At 37.8% G+C, this 24,724-nt stretch overlaps 2 protein-coding genes and 1 long non-coding RNA gene across 3 annotated transcripts; 2 read left to right on the forward strand and 1 right to left on the reverse strand.

The window, feature by feature from the left end:
- LOC138881528 (uncharacterized) lies at positions 1-926 on the forward strand. Its single transcript, XM_070161762.1, has 2 exons — positions 1-57; positions 165-926. Exons 1-2 carry the CDS (start codon positions 1-3, stop codon positions 924-926), a joined length of 819 nt encoding a protein of 272 aa, XP_070017863.1.
- A 14,449-nt stretch (positions 927-15,375) lies between these two features.
- On the forward strand, positions 15,376-15,968 carry LOC138881529 (uncharacterized). Its single transcript, XM_070161763.1, has 3 exons — positions 15,376-15,501; positions 15,607-15,756; positions 15,861-15,968. The coding sequence occupies exons 1-3, from the start codon at positions 15,376-15,378 to the stop codon at positions 15,966-15,968; spliced, it is 384 nt and encodes a 127-aa protein (XP_070017864.1).
- Positions 15,969-18,980: 3,012 nt separating this feature from the next.
- On the reverse strand, positions 18,981-24,315 carry LOC104226092 (uncharacterized). Its single transcript, XR_710745.2, has 2 exons — positions 23,839-24,315; positions 18,981-19,296 (listed from the first exon to the last, which is right to left on the reverse strand). It is a non-coding gene; the product is annotated as an uncharacterized lncRNA (long non-coding RNA).
- Positions 24,316-24,724: the final 409 nt, after the last annotated feature.

Below are 24,724 nucleotides of genomic sequence, written 5' to 3' on the forward strand. Positions count from 1 at the left end.
ATGGATGTACTTGATGCTATTGTTGTGGATGCACATTCTATAGATGAAAGAGCTAAGGCAAGGGGATATCTCAGAACTTGTCAAACGTTTGAGGTCGCTTTTATGCTGTATTTGATGAGAGATGTTTTAGAAATCACAAATGACTTAATAAATCTTTACTGAAGAAGGAGCATGACATTGCTAATGCCATACTATTCCTTGAAATTGCAAAGACAATGTTGCAAAAGTTAAGGGACAATGGATGGGAGTCGCTTATTGATAAGGTATCAGCATTTTGTATCAAGTATGACATTTTGGTACCTAATTTTGATGAGCCGTATGTTGACTCTGGAAGATCACGGTGTAAACCTGCTGATTGTAATGTCTTACATCATTATCGTGTTAAGGTGTTTTATAAAATTGTTGATAGGCAACTTCAAGAACTCAAATATCGGTTTGATAAGATGACAATTGATTTGCTTCATGGAGTTTCTTGTTTGAATCCAATTAACTCATTTTCTAGTTTTGACATCGGGAAGATAATGAGAATGACTGAATTATATCCTGATGACTTTGATGAGTTTAATATGCATGCTCTTGAAAATCAACTTGCGACTTATATTATTGATGTTCGTGATATTGATGAAAGGTTCTCCAATCTAAGTGGACTTTCTGACCTTTCAAGGAAATTAATTCAGACAAAGAAGCATTTAAATTACTCTCTTGTATTCCTCTTAGTGAAGCTTGCTTTGCTCCTACCAGTTGACACTGCCTCCGTTGAAAGAGATTTTTCGGCAATAAGGTTTATCAAGAATGACATGCTGGACCGATTCAATGATGAACTTTTTAGCGATTGCTTGGTGCCTTACGTAGAAGGAGAAGTATTTAATATTATTTCTAATGATGTTATTATAAAAACAATTGAAGAGATAAATCTCGTCGGATAGAGTTGTAATAGTGTATTGAGTTGTGCTTTCACTAGTAGAGTTCTGTTTCTTTGACTCTTTTGCATGTTTTCTTCTTTATATTTTGGATCACCTTACTAAAAATATTGCATTCACCGCTGATATGCTTGATATATCACTTCATTAAACAAACTAACAAGTACTTAAACTATATTGTTTCTTTTTTTTTTCCTTGCTTTCCAGTAAAGGCGATTTCTTTTATGCACCGTCAATTGTGAATGATGCAATGAGAGTAATTTTTACCTGGCTAAGCCAATATAAAAATAAAAATAAATGAAGAAATACTTTGGTAAATATTCCCAAATTGTGTAATATGATTGTGACACAAAAAGTTAAACAATGACTAATCCCATTATAGCATTGAAAAGGGACATTTTCATCTATACCCATTTTTTGGGTCACATTTTAACTTATATCTGCTTTACAAAAAAAATTGCAAGCGTACCCACTTTTCGCGTAACTTCAGGTATACGAGCCCGAGGTAGCAAAGACAATCACACAAACTTTAGCATTATAGTAGACGGGTCTGAAGTAGCAAATTGCTGAACCAAGTGTTGGCTTTTGTAATTGCTGAACTTAAGCATTCTAGTAGCTGAAGTTTTGTTCTCTGAAGTTTTTGTTTGTAATTGCTGAACTTAAGCATTCTAGTAGCTGAAGTTTTGTTCTCTACTTGCTGAACTTCAACATGTTTTCGCTGAAGTTTTGTTTTATATTTCCTGAACTTTTTTGTTATATTTGTGATGAACTTCAGGGCTGAAGTTTGTTTTGTATTTGCTGAACTTCAGAATTCTAGGAGCTAAAGTTTTTGTTTATATTAGCTGAACTTCAGCTCTATGACAAGTTGTCATTAAGATCCGGTTGCTATAATGGAATTATCAGGAAATTTGAAAAGCAATACTCCTATAAAACAAGACTATTAGTAAAAGTAACATCTTCACCTAATGCACAAGAAATCAAGTCGTGCTTTCATGTTTCAATAGCAATTAAAGGAGTGCACATGTTGCAGGAATAAGGAGGCATCTGAAGTTGTAAATATTAGAGTATAGGTTAAGTAATTTTAAAAATATGGGTATAAGTTAAATGGGGGCGGCCAAATAAAGCGCCCCGTGCAACTTTTATATTGAAAAGTTTCATAACCGTATGATTGCTTATCTCCTACTTGCCCCATTACTTCAAATATTCTTTTTTCTGGTTCATCGTGTATATCATTTCTCGATATGGTACGACAGTGTTGGTTAGGAAATTAGACTAATCCAATTATGCTACAGTGACAGTATATGGAATATTTGTCCAAATATAGCCTTGAGGTGCTGATTCCATAATCAAGGTTGGTCCTTAGATCAAGTTACTGTTCTTTGAAACTGGAAAATGTAAGACTGTCAAATCTAGGGGTGGCAATTTGAGCCCAAATTTATGTAACTCGCTTACTCGTCTAAAGATTAATGGGTTGGGCTACAAATATTTTAGTTTATGGGTCAATTTGGGCTGAGCCAAAGTTAACCCATTATTTTTATAGCCCATTCTGATCCATTAAGTAGCCCAAATACAACCCATGAAATTCATCCAAAACAAAAGGATCTCAACCTAACTTGTCTAAAAATTTACTTAGTTGCCTCAATTTTACTTTTTTTTTTGTATCTTTAATTTTCTGTACTACCCACCCACCATACCTCTACCCCCCACCCCCAAACCCCCCTCAAAAATATTTTTTTACTTTTTTTTTTGTATTTTCAATTTTTTATTTTTTTTGCACCACCCACCCACCCCCTTCCGCGCAAACCCCCTCAATTTTTTTTTACATTTGTTTTGTATTTTTCTTTTTTATTTTTCTGCACCACCCTACACCCTACCCCCCTCTCCTCCGCGCAAACCCTCTCAATTTTTTTTAATATTTTTAATTTTCTTTTTTTCTGCACCTTCCCCCTCCCCACACACACGCCGGAAAATATTTTTCAATTTGCATATTTTAAGGTTAAAGGTTTTTTTAATGCAAGATGAGTATGGTTCTAAAACATGAGTCAAGTTGGGCAGGTTGGGTTATGACATATTGTTTAGCCCATCTTGACCCAACCCATATTAACCCAAGTACATTTTGGGCTAGGTTGGGCAATGACCCATCTTTACCCACCCAAATTCACTCCAACCTGCCCACGTGTCATCCTTAGTCAAATCATAAGAAATATCCTAAGAAGTATACTCAAGCGGCCAAAAAAAGAAATACCCCAGTTAAAGAGCATTTAAACCCTTTAGAAACCTTTATTTACTCCACTTATGAATAGCATTATCTAACACCCTTTCGCACGCTAACCTAGTTGTAAAATTTAAACGTAAATTTGATTTTTTCCCCTTTTCCTTGAGATAATGGGTGTAGTTCAAGATCATGTAAAGTTTTTTGAACCAATGGAGGATGAGTACATAATTTAACACCCACCTAGTTCTAAAGTTTACACGTAAATTTGATTTTTTTATTGAAGTGGAGATAGTGGAGGCTCAACATGATGGTCCTGGAATATAAGGAGACAAATTAAGCTCGACATCCTATAAGTAGGTTTGGAGCAATGTTAGTAGCTCGATTGGCTGAATTGAAAAAGAGAAGCCTAGAATATGAATTAAAGCAATTGCGCAAATGAACTCATGAAAGTTTGACTCTAATGCAATATCAAAAGATTTGAGCTTCCAACAAAACCTTAAAATGACCAAAATTGTATGGAGTACAAAATGGTTGACCTGGTTTTACTTACAATTTTTTTGTAACATCTTTTCTTTGTCTGAACTAAATGTTTTCTTTCTAAAAGGAACAGATACTGCTGTGAGTTGGACTTTGGTGAAAAAACATGTAGTCTTGTAGATATGTGTCATTTTCCTTTTTACCCCAAAAAGATATATATGTTATAGTTGCGGGTTAAAAAAAAATTCCAATTAAAGTGATAATTTGAAATAGGGATTATTGTATTGTTTTGAGTCACCACTTGAATTTGCTTTTTTCTTTTGGGTCTTTCAAGTCACCTTTTATTTGAATCCCTAGTCAAAGGAATGTTGACTCTATTTATAATTGGTCTACGAAAACATGAGACTAGGTAAAGAATTCTGTTGATCGGGAAAAAAGTGTGAGGCACTCCCCGAATCCTGTGGTTCTGGCATGGTCGCTTTATTGACTATAACTTGGCTTGAATTAATTTTGAACAAACTGTGATTTATAAGATTTTCATATTTTTCTTATCCGCTTTATTGCTTGATTATTAGAATTATTAAAGGATGTTTTAAATAATAAGATGTCGTAACCATGCAAACGAATGTGTGATCGAGACGAAATTTATTAATTTTGTTATAGCAACGCTACACAAACGAATCTGCAGTCATGACAAAGGATTATTAGCATGCTATTACTTTTGGAAAAAATACTACATTTAAGAAATTTAATTTGAAAATGTATTAAACATCAATATCGCGCTACGCAAACAAATTCGCGATTTAGCAAAGGATTAATTAAATTAAAAATTAATTAAAGATATTGAATATGGTGTGAGATTATTGAATTAATTGAATGTCAAAAGTCTCACCGCGCAAGCGAGTCCGTGAAGTTAAAGCATGCCTACTAGTTGCCTAGCGTTTAAAATTAATTATTAAGGAGACTAATTTGTAAAGTTATTTTAATAAAAGGAAATTTGATTTTTATTGAGATTATTTGACTTAAAATAAAAAACATAAAAAGTTGGGTCAACTTGTTATTTTAAAGAGTGAGCAGCCATTGATTTAAGGAATTTTTACATTCCTATGCCACATAGGAAACCTTATTACCCTCAATGTTTAAGGTTTGACTTAATTACACTTAGTATACCAAATTATCAATTCTATACCATAATTAATTAAGAGTATAATTAATTGTACATTTTTTACTCCTTAATTAAAGGAATCTGCATGTTTCTCTCTCCTAACCCCTCAGTCCCACCCACGTTTTACTCGTACCCACGTTCTTTTTACCATTTTCCATCTTCTGAAACCAAATTCTCCCTCTAAATTCACAAAAAATTGAAGAAACCCTTCAATAAAGTTGATTCCCCATTTTACTCCAGTTGAAGTTCATCAATGAAGAACAACAAAGTTCATCAAAATTGAAGTCAAATCTTCAAAGTTCATACACACATTTACCTTCAGTTTCAAATTTTCTTAATGAAGAAGAACAAACCTTCAAAGAGACAAGAGAGCAGCAATTCCACCATTGACAGCCATTAAAAAGCTTTGAATTCAAATTTGGGTTTTCAAAAATCATTATTTGTTTTGATTAGGTGTTGTTGTAAATAATTGGGAATATGTTTTGGAGTTTATATCTCAATTTTGAGAGGTTTTGGTGAAGATTTAGACTTAGTTTTTGGCTGAATTTCAGATTGAAACTCGAAGAAGAAGAAGAATTGCAGCAATTGTAGAAAAATTGTAGAAAAATTGTAGACTATTTTTTGTAGAAGATTTATAGAAGTTTTAGTCGTTTTTGATTTGTGAAAACAGAAAACAAAACATCTACAATCAGATACAAATAATCTACAATTTATCTACAAAATATCTACAAACTGGGTACATTGAATTTTAATATCCCAATTCTCATTCGATTGTAGCATAATTGGCATTTTCGACGTAATTGCATTTTTTGCAGAAGATTTGTAGAAGTTTTAGTCGTTTTTGATTTGTGAAAACAGAAAACAAAGCATCTACAATCAGAATACAAATAATCTACAATTTATCTACAAAATATCTACAAACTGGGTACATTTATATCCCAATTCCCATCCAATTGTAGCATAATTGTGATTTTTGACATAATTGCGTTTTTTCAGAAGATTTGTAGGAGTTTTAGCCGTTTTTTATTCGTGAAAACAGAAAATAAAGCATCTACAATTAGAATACAAATAATCTACAATTTATTTACAAAATATCTACAATTTATCTACAATTTCTGCAATATGTCTTCTTCTTCTTCTTCTTCTTCTTCTTCTTCTTCTTCTTCTTCTTCTTCTTCTTCTTCTTCTTCTTCTTCGAGTTTCAATCTGAAATTCAGTCAAAACCAAGTCTAATCTTCACCTAAACCCCTCAAAATTGAGATATAAACTCCAAACCATATTCCCGATTATTTTCAACAACACCCAATCCAAACAAATAATGATTTTTGAAAACCCAAATGTGAATTCAAAGCTTTCAAGCTTTTTAATGGCTATCAATGGTGGAAAATATCTGGAAGAATATTTACTTCCATAATTGTAGCGCGCCTAAATAGGAATATCTGGAAGAATATGATTTGATCTGATTTACGCTTAGAATATTCTGTTCCTCAATTTTAGCTCGACAAATTAGGAATATTCAGCTACTATTAATTAGTATTTAATGATTAGTATAATAACTGTAGAAAAAATATGGACAGGGCGGGTAAATTAGAAACTATGCACATTTTTGGTAATAAGGTTTCATATATGGTATAAGAAAGAAAAAATCTCTTGATTTAAAAGGGAATGGGCCAACTTGTTACCTCAAAAAGATATATATGTTATTATTGCGGGTTAAAGAGTTTTTTTCAATTAAAGTGACAATTAGAAATAGGGATTATTTTTTTGTTCAGAGTCGCCACTTGAAATTGATTTTTTGCTATTCCAAGTCACTTTTTATCTGAATCCCTAGTCAAAGGAAGGTTGACTCTATTTATAATTGGTCTGTGAAAATAGGAGATTGGGTAAGGAATTCTGTTGACCAAGGAGAAGGTGTGAGACACTCTCCGAATTTCGTGGTTCTATTATGATCGCTTTATTGACTATAACTTGGTTTAAATTAATTTTGGTCAAAATGTGATTTATAAGATTTTCATGTTTTTCCTATCCGCTTTTATTGCTTGATTATTAGAATTATTAAAGGATGTTCTGAATAATAAGATATAGTAACCACATTACGCAAACGAATGCGTGATCGAGACGAAATTTATTAATTTTTTTGTCCTAATAATGCTACACAAACGACTCCGCAGTCATGACAAAGTATTATTAGCACGCTATTACTTGAAATTAATAAAGGATTGAAAAAATTAATTTGAAAATTTATTAAATATCAACTATCGCGCTACGCAAGCGAATCCGCGATTTTAGCAAAGGATTAATTAAATTAGAAATTAATAAAACTATTGGATATGGTGTGAGATTATTAATTATTTGAATGTCAAAAATCACGCTACGCAAGCAAGTGCGTGAAGTTAAAGCACACCTACTAGTTGCCTAGCGTTTTAAATTAATTATTAAGGTGACTAAGTTGTAAAGTTATTTTAATAAAATAAAATCTGATTTTTATTGAGATTATTTGACTAAAAATAAAAATATATAAAATTGGGCCAACTTGTTATTTTAAAGAGTGGGCAACAATTAATTTAAAAGGAAATGGGCCAACTATTTGAGTATAAAAACTGCTGGCCCTTTTTGGACATACTTTGGCGCTGAGCCAGCCTTGCTTATTAAAAAAATTGGCCAACTTTATTATTACTGAAAATGGGCCAGCAAGTCAGCTCATTTGGCCCCTTATTTGTAACGATTCGACCGGTCATTTTGATTATTGTAGCCCCGTTTCTCCATTTATTACTTATTCTATGCTCATTTATTGTTATGTGATTTGCCGGAGTAGTTGGTTGGGTTCTAGGGTGTTTCAGAATAAATTAGGACACTTAGTCTCAAGGTAGGAAGCGTAAGTTGAAAGAGTTGACTGAATATTGACTTATGTGTAAATGACTCCAAATTGGCATTTTGATGGTTCCAATAGCCCTGTATGGTGATTTTGGACTTTGGAGTGTGTCCGGATATTGATTTGGAGGTTCGTAGGTGATTTTGGCTTGAATTAGCGAAAGTTGGAAAAGTTAAAGTTTGGAGAATTGAGAAGTTTGACTGAGAGTTGACTTTATGGTTACCACACTCGGATTTTGGTTCTGAAAGTTGAAATAGGTCCGTTGTATCATTTATGACTTGTGTGCAAAATTTGAGGCCAATCGGAGTTGGTTTGATAGGTTTCGACATCGATTGTAGAAGTTGGAAATTTGTTACTTTCAATAGTCATGAATTGGTGTGCGATATATTTTTGATATTGTTTGACGTGATTTAAGGTTCCGACTAAGTTCGTATCGTGTATTAGAACTTGTTGGTATGTTTGGATGGGGGTCCCGGGGGCCTCTGGTGGATTCGGATGGTTAAGGATCAAATTTGGACTTTGGAGCATTTCTTAGATTTGTTGAATTTCTGGTGTGATCGCACCTGCGGTGGGAGTGGCCGCAGGTGCGGCCTTATGAACACATGTGCGAAAGTGAGTGGGGGACACTGGGACCACAGAAGCGTGAAAGTCTCCATAGAAGCGAAGTCGTTTCTGCAATAAAGGGAAGCGTATGAGCGGGCATAGTCGTAGGTGCGACATTTCCTCCGCAGGCGCGCGCGCGCAGATGCAGGCGTGTCTTCGCAGAAGCGGAGGGGCTGGTCTTGAGTAGGATCCGTAGGTGCGCTCCATTTCCGCAGGAGCAGTTTCACAGAAGTGGACCTCCTGGCTGCGAAAGTGGAAATCGCTAAGCAGTTAAGGTATATTCGAGAGTTTGAGTTCTTTTTCATATTTTGGACCTAGCGAGCTCGGTTTTTAGCGATTTTCGAGGAATTTTCAAGAAAATCATCGGGGTAAGTGATTCTGACTCTGATTTGGCTATTATACATGAATCCATCGTTATATTTGTCATTTAATTAGTGATTTGAGTTGGAAAATTTTGGAAAAAATTGTGAAACTTAATAGACCGGATTTTGGGGATTTGAAAGGCGATTTGAGGTCGGATTTGAATAATTTTAGTATGGTTAGATTCATTATTGAATGGGTATTCGAATTTCGTAACTTTTGTTGGATTACGAGACTTGGGCGCGAGGTTGACTTTTGGGTTGACTTTGGTTAAAGATCTTAGCTTTATCATTTGGAGTTAATTCCTATAGCTTTTATTGATAGTATTACATTATTTTTGGCTAGATTCGAGCCTTCTAGAGGCCGATGCACGTGAGAAGCACTTGCTAGAGGAGTGATTTGAATTGTTTGAGGTGAGTATCTTATTTAAACTTGGTTGAGGCACTAGTTGCCTGATTTGTTGTAATAGTTACGTGTTATTGGGTGCACACATGCGTGGGGATGAACCCATGTGCAGACACCGAGAATATTTATTCATGTTCGGGTTGTGCTAGAGCTCTTATAAGCCTAGAATTTGACTGTTGAATCTTAAGCTATGATGCTTCGTATATTTGTGACATTGTTGTGAACTATTTGAGCCATTGTTAAGGCCACGTATGGCTTAATCCCCGAATGAGCTGATTAATATTATTCTTTGCTGAAATTGCCGGTTTAAGCTACTATTCTTCACTGAAATTGACGGTTTAAGCTATGATGGTACACTTGCACATGCCTATTTTTTAGCATGTCGTTTATACCAGTCCAGGCGCATGAGATTTGATATTAACTCGTTTCATACATTTATACTTGTTTAATTTCTCATGCATGATATGTTTGTACTCGAGGCCTGTGACCCCGCCAGACGGATTGTATTGTTGTGCATGTGACCATATCGGGCGGATTGTGTTATTGGCATGTGAGTTATCCATGCAGTATGTGAGTTGTATGTGCGGATCCATATATTGACGTTATTGGCACGTGAATTGTCTGTGCAACACGTGAGTTGTCCGTGCAGATTCTATTATTTGCACGTGAGTTGTCCGTACAGCGTGTGAATACAGATCCATACCCCTAGGGTCACCCTCTCATGCTAATCTCTTGATAGTGCACACGCGGATATCGAAAATACTGATCAGTGGTTTGGAATGGATATGTAAAAGTGAGGGAATCTGGCCAGTGTCTTGTTGGATTTTGCATTTCATCTTTACTTGCAATTTCCTTGATCATTTATCTGATTTAACTGCGTATCACCTCTATATGCCAAGATATTATCTGAGCAGAGTATTTGAGAAATTGTACACATACACACACATGTTTTCTTACTAAACTTCATGATTTGATTTCTATCACGACCAGAAATTCCTACCCTCGGGATCGTGATGACGACTAATATTTTACTTGCTAGGCAAGCCAACGTTAGATGTAGTTATTAATCATTTTTAATAATTCAAGTCAAATGAAAATTAATAAGCTAAATAAACTGAAATAAATTAGATAAATCTGATAAACGACGATAATCCAAATACACATTCCAGAACTGGTGTCACGAATACACGAGCGATTAGAGTACTACAAAAAATAGTCTGAATGAAAGCATAACTGTCTAAATCGAATTAAACAGGTAGGGTAATGTAGAAGGGTACTTAGGGCATTTCATCTTTACTTGCAATTTCCTTGATCATTTATCTGATTTAACTGCGTATCACCTCTATATGCCAAGATATTGTATGAGCAGAGTATTTGAGATATTGTACACCTACACAAACTGATGTTTTCTTACTAAACTTGATGATTTGATTTTCAATTATTATCTACCGGAATTAAAGATGAAACTACACAGGTGATAACTAGTATCATTAATAATTTGTGCTCCTTTTATCTTGCCGTGTTTATTTACGATACTTATTGAGTACATTGGGCCGATTGTAATCAGACTACACTCTGCACTTAATTGTGCAGATCCAGGTGTGGGGACCAGTTATCAGCAATAGGTTGCTTTTCGGACTATCTGCTAGAGGTGAGGTAGAGTTGCACCCTTGGTGACAGTTTGACTTGTCTTTTGCTTTTATAATATTTTTATTGCTCAGTTTTAGACTTGTATTCCATTGTAGCACCTCATAACTTCGTACTTACCTGTTTCTAGGAGGGGGGAGAGGGATTTACATTGTATTAGCAGTTTTTATTGTATTAAGACCTCAGGTTTTGCTATTTCAATGAATTTCATTATTATGTTGCCTTCGTTATCATGTTTCAGCTTGCTTAGTCGGTATGTTAGGCGCCATCGCGACGGATTGGGATTTTGGGTCATGACAAATTGGTATCAGAGCCCTAGGTTCATAGGTATTACGGGTCATGAGCAGGTTTAGTAGAGTCTTGTATATTGATTCAGAGACGTCTATACATATCTTTTAGATGCTACTGAACTATTAGGAAAACTTCACTTTCTTGTATTCTTGTCGTACAAATTTATTGAATCCGGAAACTAAACTTCTGCTATTCTATTCTCTCATAGATGGTGAGGACACGTGCTACTAGATTGGGCTGACGGCCACCAGTACTATCATCTAGGGCCACGAGAGGCCAGGGCTGCAGTAGAGGCCGAGGTGCAGCTCGTATAGAAGCTAGAGTTGCACCTGTAGACCCACCAGTTGCTCGAGCCTAAGAGCAGATCCTAGATGTGGTTGAGCGACCAACTCAGGCACCTGTTGTGCCCATTATGATTCCAGGCCTTTAGGAGGCTCTGGCCTAGATATTGACTGTATGCACCAGCCTTGCTCAGGAGGTTTAAGTTCTGGCTGCATCATCCACTTCTCAGGCTGGGTGAGGTGCACAGACTCATGCCGCCCATACTTCAGAGTAGGTGGTTCAGGGACTTCAGACACCGGGGGTACTGTCAGCCCAGCCGCTTGTAGTTGCTCAGACCTAGGTGGGTCCTTCTATGACTGACGAGGAGCAGAAGAGGTTAGGGAAGTTTGGGAGGTTCAGACCTCCATCATTTAGTGGGGCTGAGTTAGAGGATGCTCAGGATTTCATAAACTGATGCCAGTTTATTCTTCGCACGAAGGCTATTTTGGAGACTAGTGGAGTCTCATTTACTACTTTTCAGCTGTCGGAGGCAGCCTTCAGATAGTGGGAGTCTTATGAGTCGAGCAAGCCAACCGGTGCTGCACCGCTTACGTGGAACGAGTTCTCCGTTCTCTTCTTTATGAAGTTTGTTCCACAGACCTATATGGAAGAGTTGCATAGGCAGTTTGAGCAGCTACGCCAGGAGGGTATGTCCGTGACTAGTATGAGATGAGATTTTCAGAGTTGTCTCGTCACGCGATCTGGTAGGTTCCCACAGAAAGAGAGAGAGAAAGAGAGAGAGAGAGAGGATTAGGAGGTTCTTTGATGGCCTAAACTATGGACTATGCTTTGTCATGACTTGGGAGATTGCATCGGATGCTAGGTTCGACGAGGTGGTTGATATTACCAGGCGGCTAGAGCAGGTTCGTCGTTAGGAGCGTGAGGAGAGGGAGGCTAAGAGGCCTCATGGTTCGGGTGGTTTCAGCGATGTTTCTTCTAGAGGACAGTCCCATCACAGCAAGGGTCATCCTTTTAGGCCAGCTTAGATAGCTCGTCCGGTTCATCGTGGTACATCATTCAGCCATGGTTCTTATAGTGCTTGTTCGGGTCAGTCATCATTCAGTGCATTACCAGCACAAAGTTCTTACCATGCTTCGTCTTCCCAGGTTTCTACAGGTAGTTCCTCGGGTTATGAGGGGCAGCAACTCCATCAGAGGAGAGGTTGTTTCAAGTGCGGGGAATTGAGTCATCTCAAGAAAGATTGCCCTAGATTGTTGAGTGGGGTTCTACAACAGAGTTCTCGGCCGATGATACCAGCACCATCAACTACACTACCCACTAAGCCAGCTCGGGTGGGGACCATGCAGCTAGAGGTCGCCAAGAGGGGGAGGTCGATCAGGTAGCGGACATGCCTGATGCTATGTTTTACCTGCAAAGCTAGAGGTCGTCGCTTCAGATGCAATGATCACATGTATTGTCTCAGTATGCCATCAGGATGCTTTCACATTATTTGACCTTGATTCCACTTATTCATATGTGTCATCGTATTTTGCTCATTATCTAGATATGCCCCGTGAGTCCTTAGTTTCACCTGCTCATGTATCTACGCTAGTGGGTGATTCTATTATTATGGACCGTGTGTATCGGTCATGTCTGGTGACTATCGGCGGATTGGTGATTAGAGTGGATCTCTTATTTCTTAGCATGGTTGACTTTGACGTGATTCTAGATATGTATTGGTTGTTCCTATGTCATGCTATTCTAGATTATCACGCTAAGACCGTGACGTTGGCGATGTCGGGGATATCTAGGATCGAGTGGAGAGGTTCTTTAGACTATGTTCCCAGTAGGGTGAATTCATATCTGAAGGTCCGATGGATGGTTGGGAAGGGGTGCTTGTCGTATTTGGCTTTTGTAAGGGATATTGGTGCTGATGCTCCTACTATTGATTCTGTTCCGGTAGTGTGAGACTTTTCGGATGTGTTTTCTGAAGACCTGCCGGATATGCCACTCGATAGGGATATTGATTTTGGTATTGACTTGCTGCCGGGCACTCAGCCCATTTCTATTCCTTCATACCGTATGGCACTAGCAGAGTTGAAGGAATTGAAAGAGAAGCTTCAGGAACTACTTGATAAGGGGTTCATTAAGCCTAGTGCGTCGTCTTGGGGTGCACCAATTTTGTTTGTCAAGAAGAAGGATGGTACTATGCGGATGTGCATTGACTATAGGTAGTTGAACAAAGTTACAATTAAGAACAAGTATCCTTTGCCGAGCATTGATGACCAATTTGACCAGCTTCAGGGAGCTAGAGTGTTCTCTAAGATTGATTTGAGGTCTCAATATTACCAGTTGAATATTCGGGACTCGGACATTCTGAAGACAGTATTCATGACACACTATGGTCACTATGAGTTCCTTGTAATGTCTTTCGGGCTAACCAATGCCCCAAAAACATTCATGCATCTAATGAACAATGTATTCCAGTCATATCGTGATTCATTTGTGATAGTATTTATTGCTGATATCCTGGTGTACTCACGTAGCCAGGAGAAACATGCACAACATCCGAGGATTGTGCTACAAAGGTTGAGGGAGAAGAAACTTTATGCCAAGTTATCTAAGTGTGAGTTTTGGCTCTGTTCGGTGGCGTTCTTGGGGCACGTGGTGTCTAGTAAGGGGAGTAAGGTGGATCCAAAGAAAATAGAGGCGGTTCAGAGTTGGCCCAAACTATTTTCACCTACTGAGATTCAGAGTTTTCTCAGCTTGGCTGGATATTGCCACTTTGTAAAGGGGTTATTGTCCATTACAGCGCCTTTGACCAGGTTGACCCAAAAGAGTGCTCCATTCAAGTGGTTTGATGAGTGTGAGGAGAGCTTTCAGAAACTCAAGACTTCCTTGACCACAACTCTAGTAATAGTTTTGCCTTTAACATCGGGTTCTTATACAGTATGTTGTGATGCTTCTCGGATTGGTATTGGGTGTACTTGATGCAGGAGGGTAGAGTGATTGCTTATGCTTCACACCAGTTGAAACCTCATGAGAAGAACTACCATGTTCGTGATTTGGAGTTGGCAGCCATCGTTCATGTATTGAAGATTTGGAGGCATTATCTCTACGATTTGTCTTGTGAGGTATTTATAGATCATCAGAGTCTTCAGCACTTCTTCAAACAAAAGTGTCTAAATCTGAGGAAACAGAGATGGTTGGAGCTGCTAACGGACTATGATATTACCATTTTGTATCATCCCGAGAAGGCCAATTGGTCGCCGATGCCTTGAGTAGGAAAGCAGTGAGTATGGGTAGCCTTGCATTTATTCTTGTTGGTGAGAGATCGCTTGCATCTGATGTTCAGACCTTGTCCAATCAGTTTGTGAGGTTCGATGTTTCAGAGCCTAATCGGGTTCTAGCTTGCATTTTTCCCGATCTTATTTATATGAACGCATCAGAGAGCGTCAGTATGAAGACCCCAATTTGCTCATCCTTAAGGACACAGTTCAGCACGGTGATGCCAAGGAGGTTTCTATTGGAGATGATATGATGTTGCGGATGCAGGGGCGGATTTGTATGGCCAATGTAGATGGGTTACGCAAGCTGATTCTTGAGGATGCCCAAAGTTTGCGGTATTCCCGTCATCCAGGTGTCGCAAAGATGTATTAGGACTTGAAGCAGCACTCTTGGTGGAGCAGGATGAAGAAAGACATAGTAAAGTTTGTAGCTTGGTGCTTGAATTGTCAGTAAGTGAAGTGCGAGCATCAGAGGTCGGGCGATTTGCTTCAGAGGATTGATATTTTGGAGTAGAAATGGGAGCGTATCACCATAAACATCGTAGTTGAGATTCCATAGACTTTGAAGAAATTTGATGTTATTTGGGTGATTATGGACCCAGTTGACTAAGTCCGCGCATTTCATTCCCGTTGGGACTACCTATTCTTTGGAGCGGTTGGCTGAGATCTATATCCGCAAGATTGTTCACCTTCACAGTGTGTCGATGTCCATCATTTCAGATTGGGACACGCATTTCACATTGCAGTTTTGGAGAGCGGTGCAATGAGAGTTAGGCACACAGGTTGAGTTGAGTACAACATTCCACCCTCAGACGGACAGGCAGTCCGAGCGCACTATTCAAATATTGGAGAATATGCTACGCGCTTATGTCATGGATTTCGGGGGTTCTTGGGATCAGTTTCTGCAGCTTGCAGATTTTGCCTACAACAACAGCTACCAGCCGAGTATTCAGATGGCTCCGTATGAGGCATTGTATGGAAGGCGGTGCTGGTCTCCAGTTTGTTGGTTTGAGTTGGGTGAGGCTAGGCTATTAGGTACTGACCTAGTTCAGGATGCTTTGGACAAGGTTAAGCTGATTTAGGATTGGCTTTGCACGACACAGTCTAAACAGAAGAGTTATGCCAATCGGAAAGTTCGTGATGTTGCCTACATGGTGAGGGAGAAGGTATTACTCAGGGTTTTGCCCATGAAGGGTGTTATGAGGTTCGGGAAAAAGGTCAAGTTGAGCCCTTGGTATATTGTCCCTTTTGAGGTACTTGATAGGATTGGAGAGGTAGCTTACAAACTTGCTCCAGTGTTTCATTTTTCCATGCTCCGAAAGTATTTCGGTGATCTGTCTCATGTTTTGGACTTCAGCACGGATCAGTAGATGGGGATTTGACTTATGATGTGGAACCGATAGCCATTTTTGATTATCACGTTCGAAAGTTTAGGTCAAAGAATATAGCTTCAGTGAAGGTGTAGTAGAGAGGGCAGCCAGTCAAGGAGGCTACTTGGGAGACAGAGCGGGAGATGCGGAGTAGATATCCACCCCTATTTGAGACTCCGAGTACTATTCCAAACCTGTCCTAGGGCGAACGTTTGATTAAGGGGGGAGAATGTAATGACCCGGCCGGTCGTTTTGAGTATTGTAGCCCCATTCCCCCATTTAATGCTTATTCTATTCTCATTTGTTGTTATGTGACTTGCTGGGGTGGTTGGTTGGGTTTCGAGGATGTTTTAGAATGAATTGGGATACTTGGTCTAAAGGTAGGAAGCCTAAGTTGAAAGAGTTGATCGGATATTGAATTATGTGTAAATGACTCCAGAATGGAGTTTTCATGGTTCTGATAGCTCCGTATGGTGATTTTAGACTTGTGAGTGTGTTCGGATATTGATTTGGAGGCTCGTAGGTGATTTTTACTTGAACTGGCGAAAGCTGGAAAAGTTGAAGTTTACAAAGTTAAGAAGTTTGACCGAGAGTTGACTTTGTGGTTCCTGGGCTTGGATTTTGGTTTCGGAAGTTGGAATAGGTCCACTGTGTCATTTATGACTTGTGTGAAAAATTTGAGCTCAATCGGAGTTGGTTTGATAGGTTTCGGCATCAATTGTAGAAGTTGGAAATTTGTTAGTTTCAATAGGCTTGAATTAGGGTGCGATTCATGTTTTTGATGTTGTTTGACATGATTTGAGGTTCTAACTAAGTTTGTATCGTGTTTTAGGACTTGTTGGTATGTTTGGATTGGGTCCTAGGGGCCTCGGGTAGATTTCGGATGGTTAACAGATCAAATTTGGACTTGGAGCATTGTTGAGATTTGCTGACTTCTGGCGTGATCGCACTGGCGGTGGGAGTGGTCGTAGGTGCGATGCCGCTGGTGTGGCCTTATGAGCACAGGTGCAGAAGTGAGTGGAGGACACTGGGACCGCAGAAGCGTGAAATTCTCTGCAGAAGCGAAGTCGCTTATGCGATAAAGGGAATCGCAGGAGCGGGCATGGTCGCAGGTGCGACATTTCCTCTGCAGGTGCGCGTGCACAGATGCGGGTGTATTTCTGCAGAAGTAGAGGGGCTGGTCTTGAGTGGGATCCACAGGTGCGCTCCATTTTCGCAGGAGCGGTTCCACAAAAGCGAAAATCGCTGGGCAATTAAGGTGTGTTCGAGGGTTTAAGTTCATTTTTATCTTTTGGACCTAGAGAGCTCGGTTTGTGGCGAATTTTTTAGGGATTTTTGATGAAATCATCAGGTAAGTGATTCTAACTCAGATTTGGATATTATACATGAATCCATCGTTATTTTTATTATTTAGTTAGTGATTTGAGTTGGAAAATTTGGGGAAAAATTGCGAAACTTCATAGACCAAATTTTGGGGATTTAAAGGCCATTTGAAATCGGATTTGAATAATTTAAGTATGTTTGGACTCGTTATTGAATGGATATTCAAATTTTAAAGCTTTTGTTGGATTCTGGGACGTGGGCCTGGGGTTGACTTTTTGACTTTGGTTAAAGATCTTAGCTTTATCATTTGGAGTCAATTCTTATAGCTTTTATTGATAGTATTACGTTATTTTTGGTTAGATTTCGGGGGTCAATATGCGTGGGAAGGGCTTGTTAGCGAAGTGATTTGATTTGGTTGAAGTAAGTACCTTATTTAAACTCGATTGATGCACTAGTTGCCTGAATTGTTGTTATAGCTACAAGCTATTGTGTGCGTACACGCGTGGGGATGAACCCATGTGCGGGCACGAGGATTATTTATTCATGTTCAGGTTGTGCTCGGGCACCTATAAGTAGAATTTGACTGTTAAACCTTAAGTTATGATTCTTCGCACATTTGTGATATTGTTGTGAACTATTTGAGCCATGGTTGAGGCTATGTAGGGGATTAATCCCTGAATGAACTGATAAATGTTATTCTTCGCTGAAATTGTCAGTTTATGCTATGATAGTACACTTGCGCATGCCTATACCTTAGCATGTCATTTATACCAGTCTAGGAGCATGAGATTTGATATTCACTCGTTTCATACATGTGTACTTGTTTAAATGCTCTTGTATGATACGTTTGGACTGGAGGCCTGTGATCACGCCGGGCGGATTGTGTTGTTGTGCCTATGACCATACCAGGCGGATTGTGTTATTGGTACGTGAGTTGTCCGTGCGGGTTCTATATTAGTACGTGAGTTATCCGTGCAACGTGTGGATACAGATCCACCTCCAGGGTTACCCTCTCATGTTAATCTCTTGATAGTGTACATGCGGATATTGGAAATACTGATAAGTGGTTTGGAACGAATATGTAAAAGTGAGGGAATCAGGTCAGTGTGTTATTGGATTTGCATTTCATCTTTCCTTGTAATTTCCTTGATGATTTGATTTCTGAGCAGAGTATTTGAGAAATTTCCCTTATACACACACATATGTTTTCTTACTAAACTTGATGATTTGATTTCTCTCACGACCCAGAATTTCCACTCTCGGGACCATGATAGTGCCTAATATTTCACTTGCTAGGCAAGCCAAAGTTAAATGTAGTTATTAATCATTTTTAATAATTCAAGTCAAATGAAAATCAATAATCTAAATAAACTGAAATAAAGTAGGTACATCTGATAAACGGTGATAATCCAAATACACATCCCAGAACTGGTGTCATGAATACATGAGTGACTAGAGTACTACAAATCATAGTTTGAATGAAAGCATAATTGTCTGAATCGAAATAAACAGATATGGTAATGTAGAATGGGACTTCTGGGCTGTAAACGCTAAGGACCTATACCTCAAGTCTCCGTCAAACACTGGATTCGAGCAATCTATTGATTGCCGCTAGGACCGACTCCAAAATCTGTACAAGAAGTGCAGGGTGTAGTATGAGTACAATCGACCCAATATACTTTATAAATATCGAGCCTAACCTCGGCAAAATAGTGACGAGGCTAAGACAGGTCACTTACAATAACATATACATAGTACAATAATAATAACAAAGAAGGAAAACATGGAATGAAGGTAGGGCATTTAATATATGAAAACGAACTCAATTATTGTAACCAGAGAACCTAGAATAACCGATCTCATAATTCATGTAACAACATTGGAAATCAACACAATAACATCAATGCATACAACACACATAATTCGTTGCGGCACGCAACCCGATCCTATCATACACATACAATTCTCCATTATTTTACCACATCAATATCAAAATCACATATAAAATCCACGGCGCATAACCCAATCTCACCATATCATCATAATCAATATCATAATCTTCCCTTATTCCATCATATCACAACCATTGCGGCGTGCAACCTAATCCATAAACAAGTTCAATAAATTTAATCAATCCAACAACTCAATTCATAAGAATCTCTATGATTAAATAACATGAAAGCAAAGCAATAAAGGAACCATGTACTAATCAAAGGAATGCTACAAATAATACAAGAGAAACAAAAGAGCCAAGTATGTGACAGTTAAGTATACAAGTAAGACAATTAAGGCAAGAAGCAATTAATCATGGAGTCAGTGAAGGAAAATTTAAATACAAGAATAATTTATGACAAATAACAAGTTCCAGTATAGAAAGCAATCAAAGCATGTAACAGTTAAGACATGGAATAAGATAATTCATGAAATAAGAGAAAACATAGAAATAATTACTTTGACAGCATATATACACTCGTCACCTTGCATATATGCTGTTACACACGTAATTCACATAACATGTAGTTCAAGGGTTCTTAATTCCCCAAAATCAAGGTTAGACCCAATACTTACCTCGTTCCGCAAGCAAATCGAAGCTCAACTGGGACCTTTTCTCTAATTTGCCTCAAAACCAATTGAATCTAACCAAAATCGACTCAATATTATCAAACAATGCTAGGGAAATCAATTACAATAGATAAAGCTAAAATCTTTACACTTTTCTCAAAAAGCTAACAAAAGTCAATCCAGGGCCCGTCCGATCAAAACCCAAGTCCAATGATAGATTGTAACTACTCATGACCCCACGAGTTCATATATGTGATTAATTTTAAAATTCGAGTCTAAATCAACTCTCAAAACACAATTTCTTATTTTTCAAAAACTGGGCAAAGTTTCCCAATTTTTCACTTTGATTCACATGATTTTGATGTTAAAATCTAAGATAAGTTGATGGAATATGATTAGAATCACTTATCCAAAGATTGTAGATGAATTTCCCTCTTCAAAATCGCCTCATACCGAGCCTAGAGTTCCAAAATATGAAAATGAGGCTAAAAATCACGTTTCTCAGTTTTTTATCCAGTCGCAAATGTCGCAATTGCCACCCGGGAAAATGCGAGAAATTCATCACAAATGCGAAGAAACTCACATCTCTGTTTTCATCGCAAATGCGATAATTTGTTCGCAAATGCGAACGCTGGAACTTCAAAAAAGCGATCAAATGATCACAAATGCGATCTTTGTTGTTCTTAGGTCCCCTTCGCAGTTGCGAACAAATTTTGCAAGTGCGATTATAACAGACTTGGCCAAATGTTGCAAATGCGATCCCCCACCTCGCAATTGCGAGGTCTGCAAACCACACTAGTAACAGAGGGTCATCCGAAATCACTCTGTAGCCTATCCGAAACTCACCCGAGCATTCGGGGCTCCAAACCAAATACCAACACAAGTCTAAAAATATCATACAAACTTGCTCGCATGATCATAATACCAAAATAATATGTAGAACTACGAATCAGACATCAAAGTATATGAAATTTTTAAAGAAACTCAAGAACATGCAAATTTACAATCGGACGTCCGAATCATGTCAAATCAATTCCGTTTTATACCAAATTTTGCGGACAAGTCGTAAATGGTGAAGTGAACCTATTTCAAGTTCCGGAATCGAAATCCGAACCGGTAGCAACAAAGTCAACCTATGTCAAACTTAGGAACTATTTTAGCCTTCAAATTACTAGTTTTCAACGAATTATATTAAATCAAGTTAGGGACTTCCGAATTCGATTCCGGGTATACGTCCAAGTCCCAAATCACGATACAGACCCACTGGGATCATCAAAATATAAATCCGGATTCGTTTGCATAAAATGTTGACCGTAGTCAACTCAAATGAGTTTTAAGGCAAATTTCACATTTTCTTTAATGTTTTCACATAAAACTTTTTGCAACAAGACACATACTGCGCACACAAATTGAGCAACCCTAAACGAGCTAGTCGAGGTCTTGAAACATGAAAATGGAGGCTAAACCTCTAGATGACCTATTGGACCATCACAATTTCAATATTGTTCTGTACTAGAATTAAAGATGAAACTACACAGGTGATAGCTAATATCATTAATAATTTGTGCTCCTTTTACCTTGCCGTATTTATTTATGTTGGTTATTGAGTACATTGGGCCGGTTGTACTCATAATACACTCTGCACTTAATTGTGCAGATCCAGGTGTGAGGACCAGTTATCAGCAGTAGGTTGCTTTTCGGACTATCTGCTAGAGCCTAGGTAGAGCTGCATCCTTGGTCGTAGTTTGACTTGTCTTTTCCTTTTATACTATTGTTATAGTTTAGACTATGTATTTATTGCTCAATTTCAAACTTGTATTCCGTTGTAGTAGCTCATGATTCCATACTTGCTAGTCTCTGGGGGTATTTACATTGTATTAGCAGTTTTTATGGTATTAAGACCTCAAGTTTATGATATTTTTATGAATTTCATTATTATGTTGCATTTGTTATCATGTTTCGGCTTGCCTAGTCGGTATGTTAGGCTTCATCCCGACAGGTTGAGATTTTGGGTTGTGACATTATTCTTGTTAGTCCAATCGTATTAATTTCAAACTTTCAACTAGCAACACTAAGCTTTAGCAACTGACCAAACAACCCATCCCATTTCTTGTATCTTAGAAAAGAGACTTCAAGTTTTATTAAACTTAAAAAAGAAATACTAAAGAAACCTCCACTTCCAACCAAGAGGTTGTGAGTTCGAGTCTCCCCAAGAGCAAGGTGGGAAGTTCTTGGAGGGAAGGATGCCGGGGGTCTATTTGGAAACAGCCTCTCTACCCCAGGGTAGGGGTAAGGTCTGCGTACACACTACCCTCCCCAGACCCCACTAAGTGGGATTATACTGGGTTGTTGTTGTTGTTGTACTAAAGAAAACTAACAAGAGAAATACGAAAATCAGGAAAGGGATGAATACATAAGGACACTGACCAAAGAAATACAAAATTAAGAACAAACAAATATAGACAACGAGAAACTAATTTTAAAGTAACATTATTATTGCTATAATAGAGTAATAAAATGGATCATCGAGTGATCTTTTGATAATATTAGTACTTTCAGTAGGACTTCTAATAAAGAGAATGGTAAAGATCCTATACCAAACATAGCTCTTTGTTTTTTACAAAACTAATACATTCTGCCTACTTTCAAAATCTTCATCAAGTCTTTAACAATTTTTCTTTTCTACAACATGACCAAGATTCTCATAAAATACTACTTAAAGGCTAACAGATAAATAGGACAAGGCCATAAATAAATAAATAAAAAATCCTGGATTTAACATTATGATCCAAAGCTTGATATCAAGACTGAAACCTCAACATTTATCCATATAGCAAATTTCGCTAAAGATGCTTCAAGTAATCTAAACATGCTCAAATCCTCATCAATTGCTATTAAAAATCTGCATTACAGAGTTTAAAGGTTACCTGGTTCGCAGAAAATAAACACAACAATGAAGAATAAGAGCTCAGCAACAGAAGCAGCAGAAAACAACAGCAAAAATAGCAGAAAACAAGCAGCAGATTCACGTTTAACGGTCCAAAAATCTTAGAATAGAAGCCCAGAACCAACTCTAAAAGGCTTATCTTTCTGAAAGAGTTTTCACTCTAAGAACCACTCACAAAGCTTACAATTTCAGCTTACTTTCTCTATGTCAGTTGCTGATTTTTCTCTCAAATTTTTGTGTGTTCAAGCAGCTCTAAAGATGTGTGTAAGTTTGTTAGAGTGTGTGTGAAGTGAGGAAACAACAGCCCTTTAAGTAGGCAAAGAAAGTCACTTTTTCGACAGATTTTGATTACCAAAAATCTGTCCAAAAAGACTGACCATGTTTGCCAAAACACTGCCCAAGGGCTGTCCAAAGGGTGAAAGGACAGCTTGCAACTTGCTGTGGCAAAAGCATGGAGTTATTTCAGCCACCCTACTAGTTAAAAGTAGGCTACTTGTACCCTAAATCACGATCAAATTACCTAAGCTTCAACTTTCAACCAAATAATAGTACCACCCTATGTTTTTTAACCAAAACACAAGAAACCATGAAACTTGACTCAAGTTATCAACCAAACAGACAAACATCATTTGCTAAGTAGTAACTGGATTAACAACACTTCCAGCACAATTCCAAAAGCAATTTAAAACCAAACGACCCATTTGAAGACATAAACTCAATTACCACAATGGTTACAACCTAACGAGGGCTTGGTTATACACTGATCAGAACATCAAACTTACTAAACTCATAGTAACTTAACCAAATAGATATTCAAAACCAAACAACCAACAATTAATCGATATAAACTAAAACTTTAGACAATGCGAATCGATACGAGTCAGTGTTTGTAGAAACCAAACTAGAACAACTATTCTAATTTAATTAAATCAGAAGCACGAATTACATAATTAGGAAAAAGCATAAACATATAACACAATTAAAACCTAATCCTAATTGCTAATCGAAACAGAAACTACATCAAGCGTTTAACTAAGACAACCACTAACCTAATTTAAATTAAAAAGAGAACTATAATCAAATAGCATTGAAATAGTAAATCAAAAACACAAAGGAAAAGATTAGGGTTTTACCTAAGCGCTCAAGCTTTTAGCTAGTTGTACGACACAAATAGATGGTGAATCGACCTCCACGCCTCATTTTTCTCGACGACAAATGCCGAAAAACACAAACTGCAGCGAACCAGAGTTGAGTCCAAATTTGTGTCAAAGAGAAAGAGAGACTACGAGGTTATGTTCATGCTAGAACGGAGGATCGGCAGTGGTGAGGTAGTGGAAGCGGGCTGGTCGCAGTAGTAGGTGTGGAGGTTGGCGGTGGTGAGGTTTTTTGGTGATGAAACTGGTAGAAATAGATAGATCTCAAGGATATCTATCCATTTATATAAGCATTACGGTACGGGGGGCTAAAACTTGAGGAATTTTGAGGCGACCACTACAAGAAAAACGGCCTTTAAGGAACGGAAATATGGTCCCTAAAGATCCAAATCTAATCCTAATAAACCAATTGCGACGGAAAAAAGTTGGTCGCCACCGATCGCAATAGCTTCCGCCGCTAAAGGCTAATAGCGACGGGTCCAAAAAACTAGTCGTTAAATGTTTTTAGAGACGGATAAAAAATCTAGTCGTTAAATACCTTTAGAGACTACATATCTCGTCCCAGTAGCCAATTAATATATTATTAAAATTATATATTTTCTCGTCGTAAAAGAGTTTTAGTGACCACCTTGCTCCTCCCTATTAGACGATAAATATATTATAAAAAATATATATTTTTCGGTTGTTAACCCATTGTAGCGACCAGTATTTAACTGGTCATAACTTATCTTTTAGAGACGAGCAACACTGGACCCTATTTAAAATATTTGCAGTAACTTTAACGATCGTATTTCCAATATCGATCTTATTGACCACAAGTATTCCTAAAGCTAGATATCACAAAAAAGATATGTTTATCAATAAA

The sequence above is a fragment of the Nicotiana sylvestris genome, chromosome 11 (assembly GCF_000393655.2).
Source record: "Nicotiana sylvestris chromosome 11, ASM39365v2, whole genome shotgun sequence".
NCBI lineage: Eukaryota > Viridiplantae > Streptophyta > Magnoliopsida > Solanales > Solanaceae > Nicotiana > Nicotiana sylvestris.

Bases quoted from the DNA above. Each gene is read 5' to 3' on its own strand.
- LOC138881528 (XM_070161762.1), top strand. From the start codon at position 1: ATGGATGTACTTGATGCTATTGTTGTGGATGCACATTCTATAGATGAA. The intron at 58-164 runs GCAAGGGGATAT...TCTTTACTGAAG, and splicing joins CTATAGATGAAAGAGCTAAG to AAGGAGCATGACATTGCTAA.
- LOC138881529 (XM_070161763.1), top strand. From the start codon at position 15,376: ATGGATTTCGGGGGTTCTTGGGATCAGTTTCTGCAGCTTGCAGATTTT. The intron at 15,502-15,606 runs GTTTGTTGGTTT...TGCACGACACAG, and splicing joins GAAGGCGGTGCTGGTCTCCA to TCTAAACAGAAGAGTTATGC. The intron at 15,757-15,860 runs GTACTTGATAGG...TTTGGACTTCAG, and splicing joins GGTATATTGTCCCTTTTGAG to CACGGATCAGTAGATGGGGA.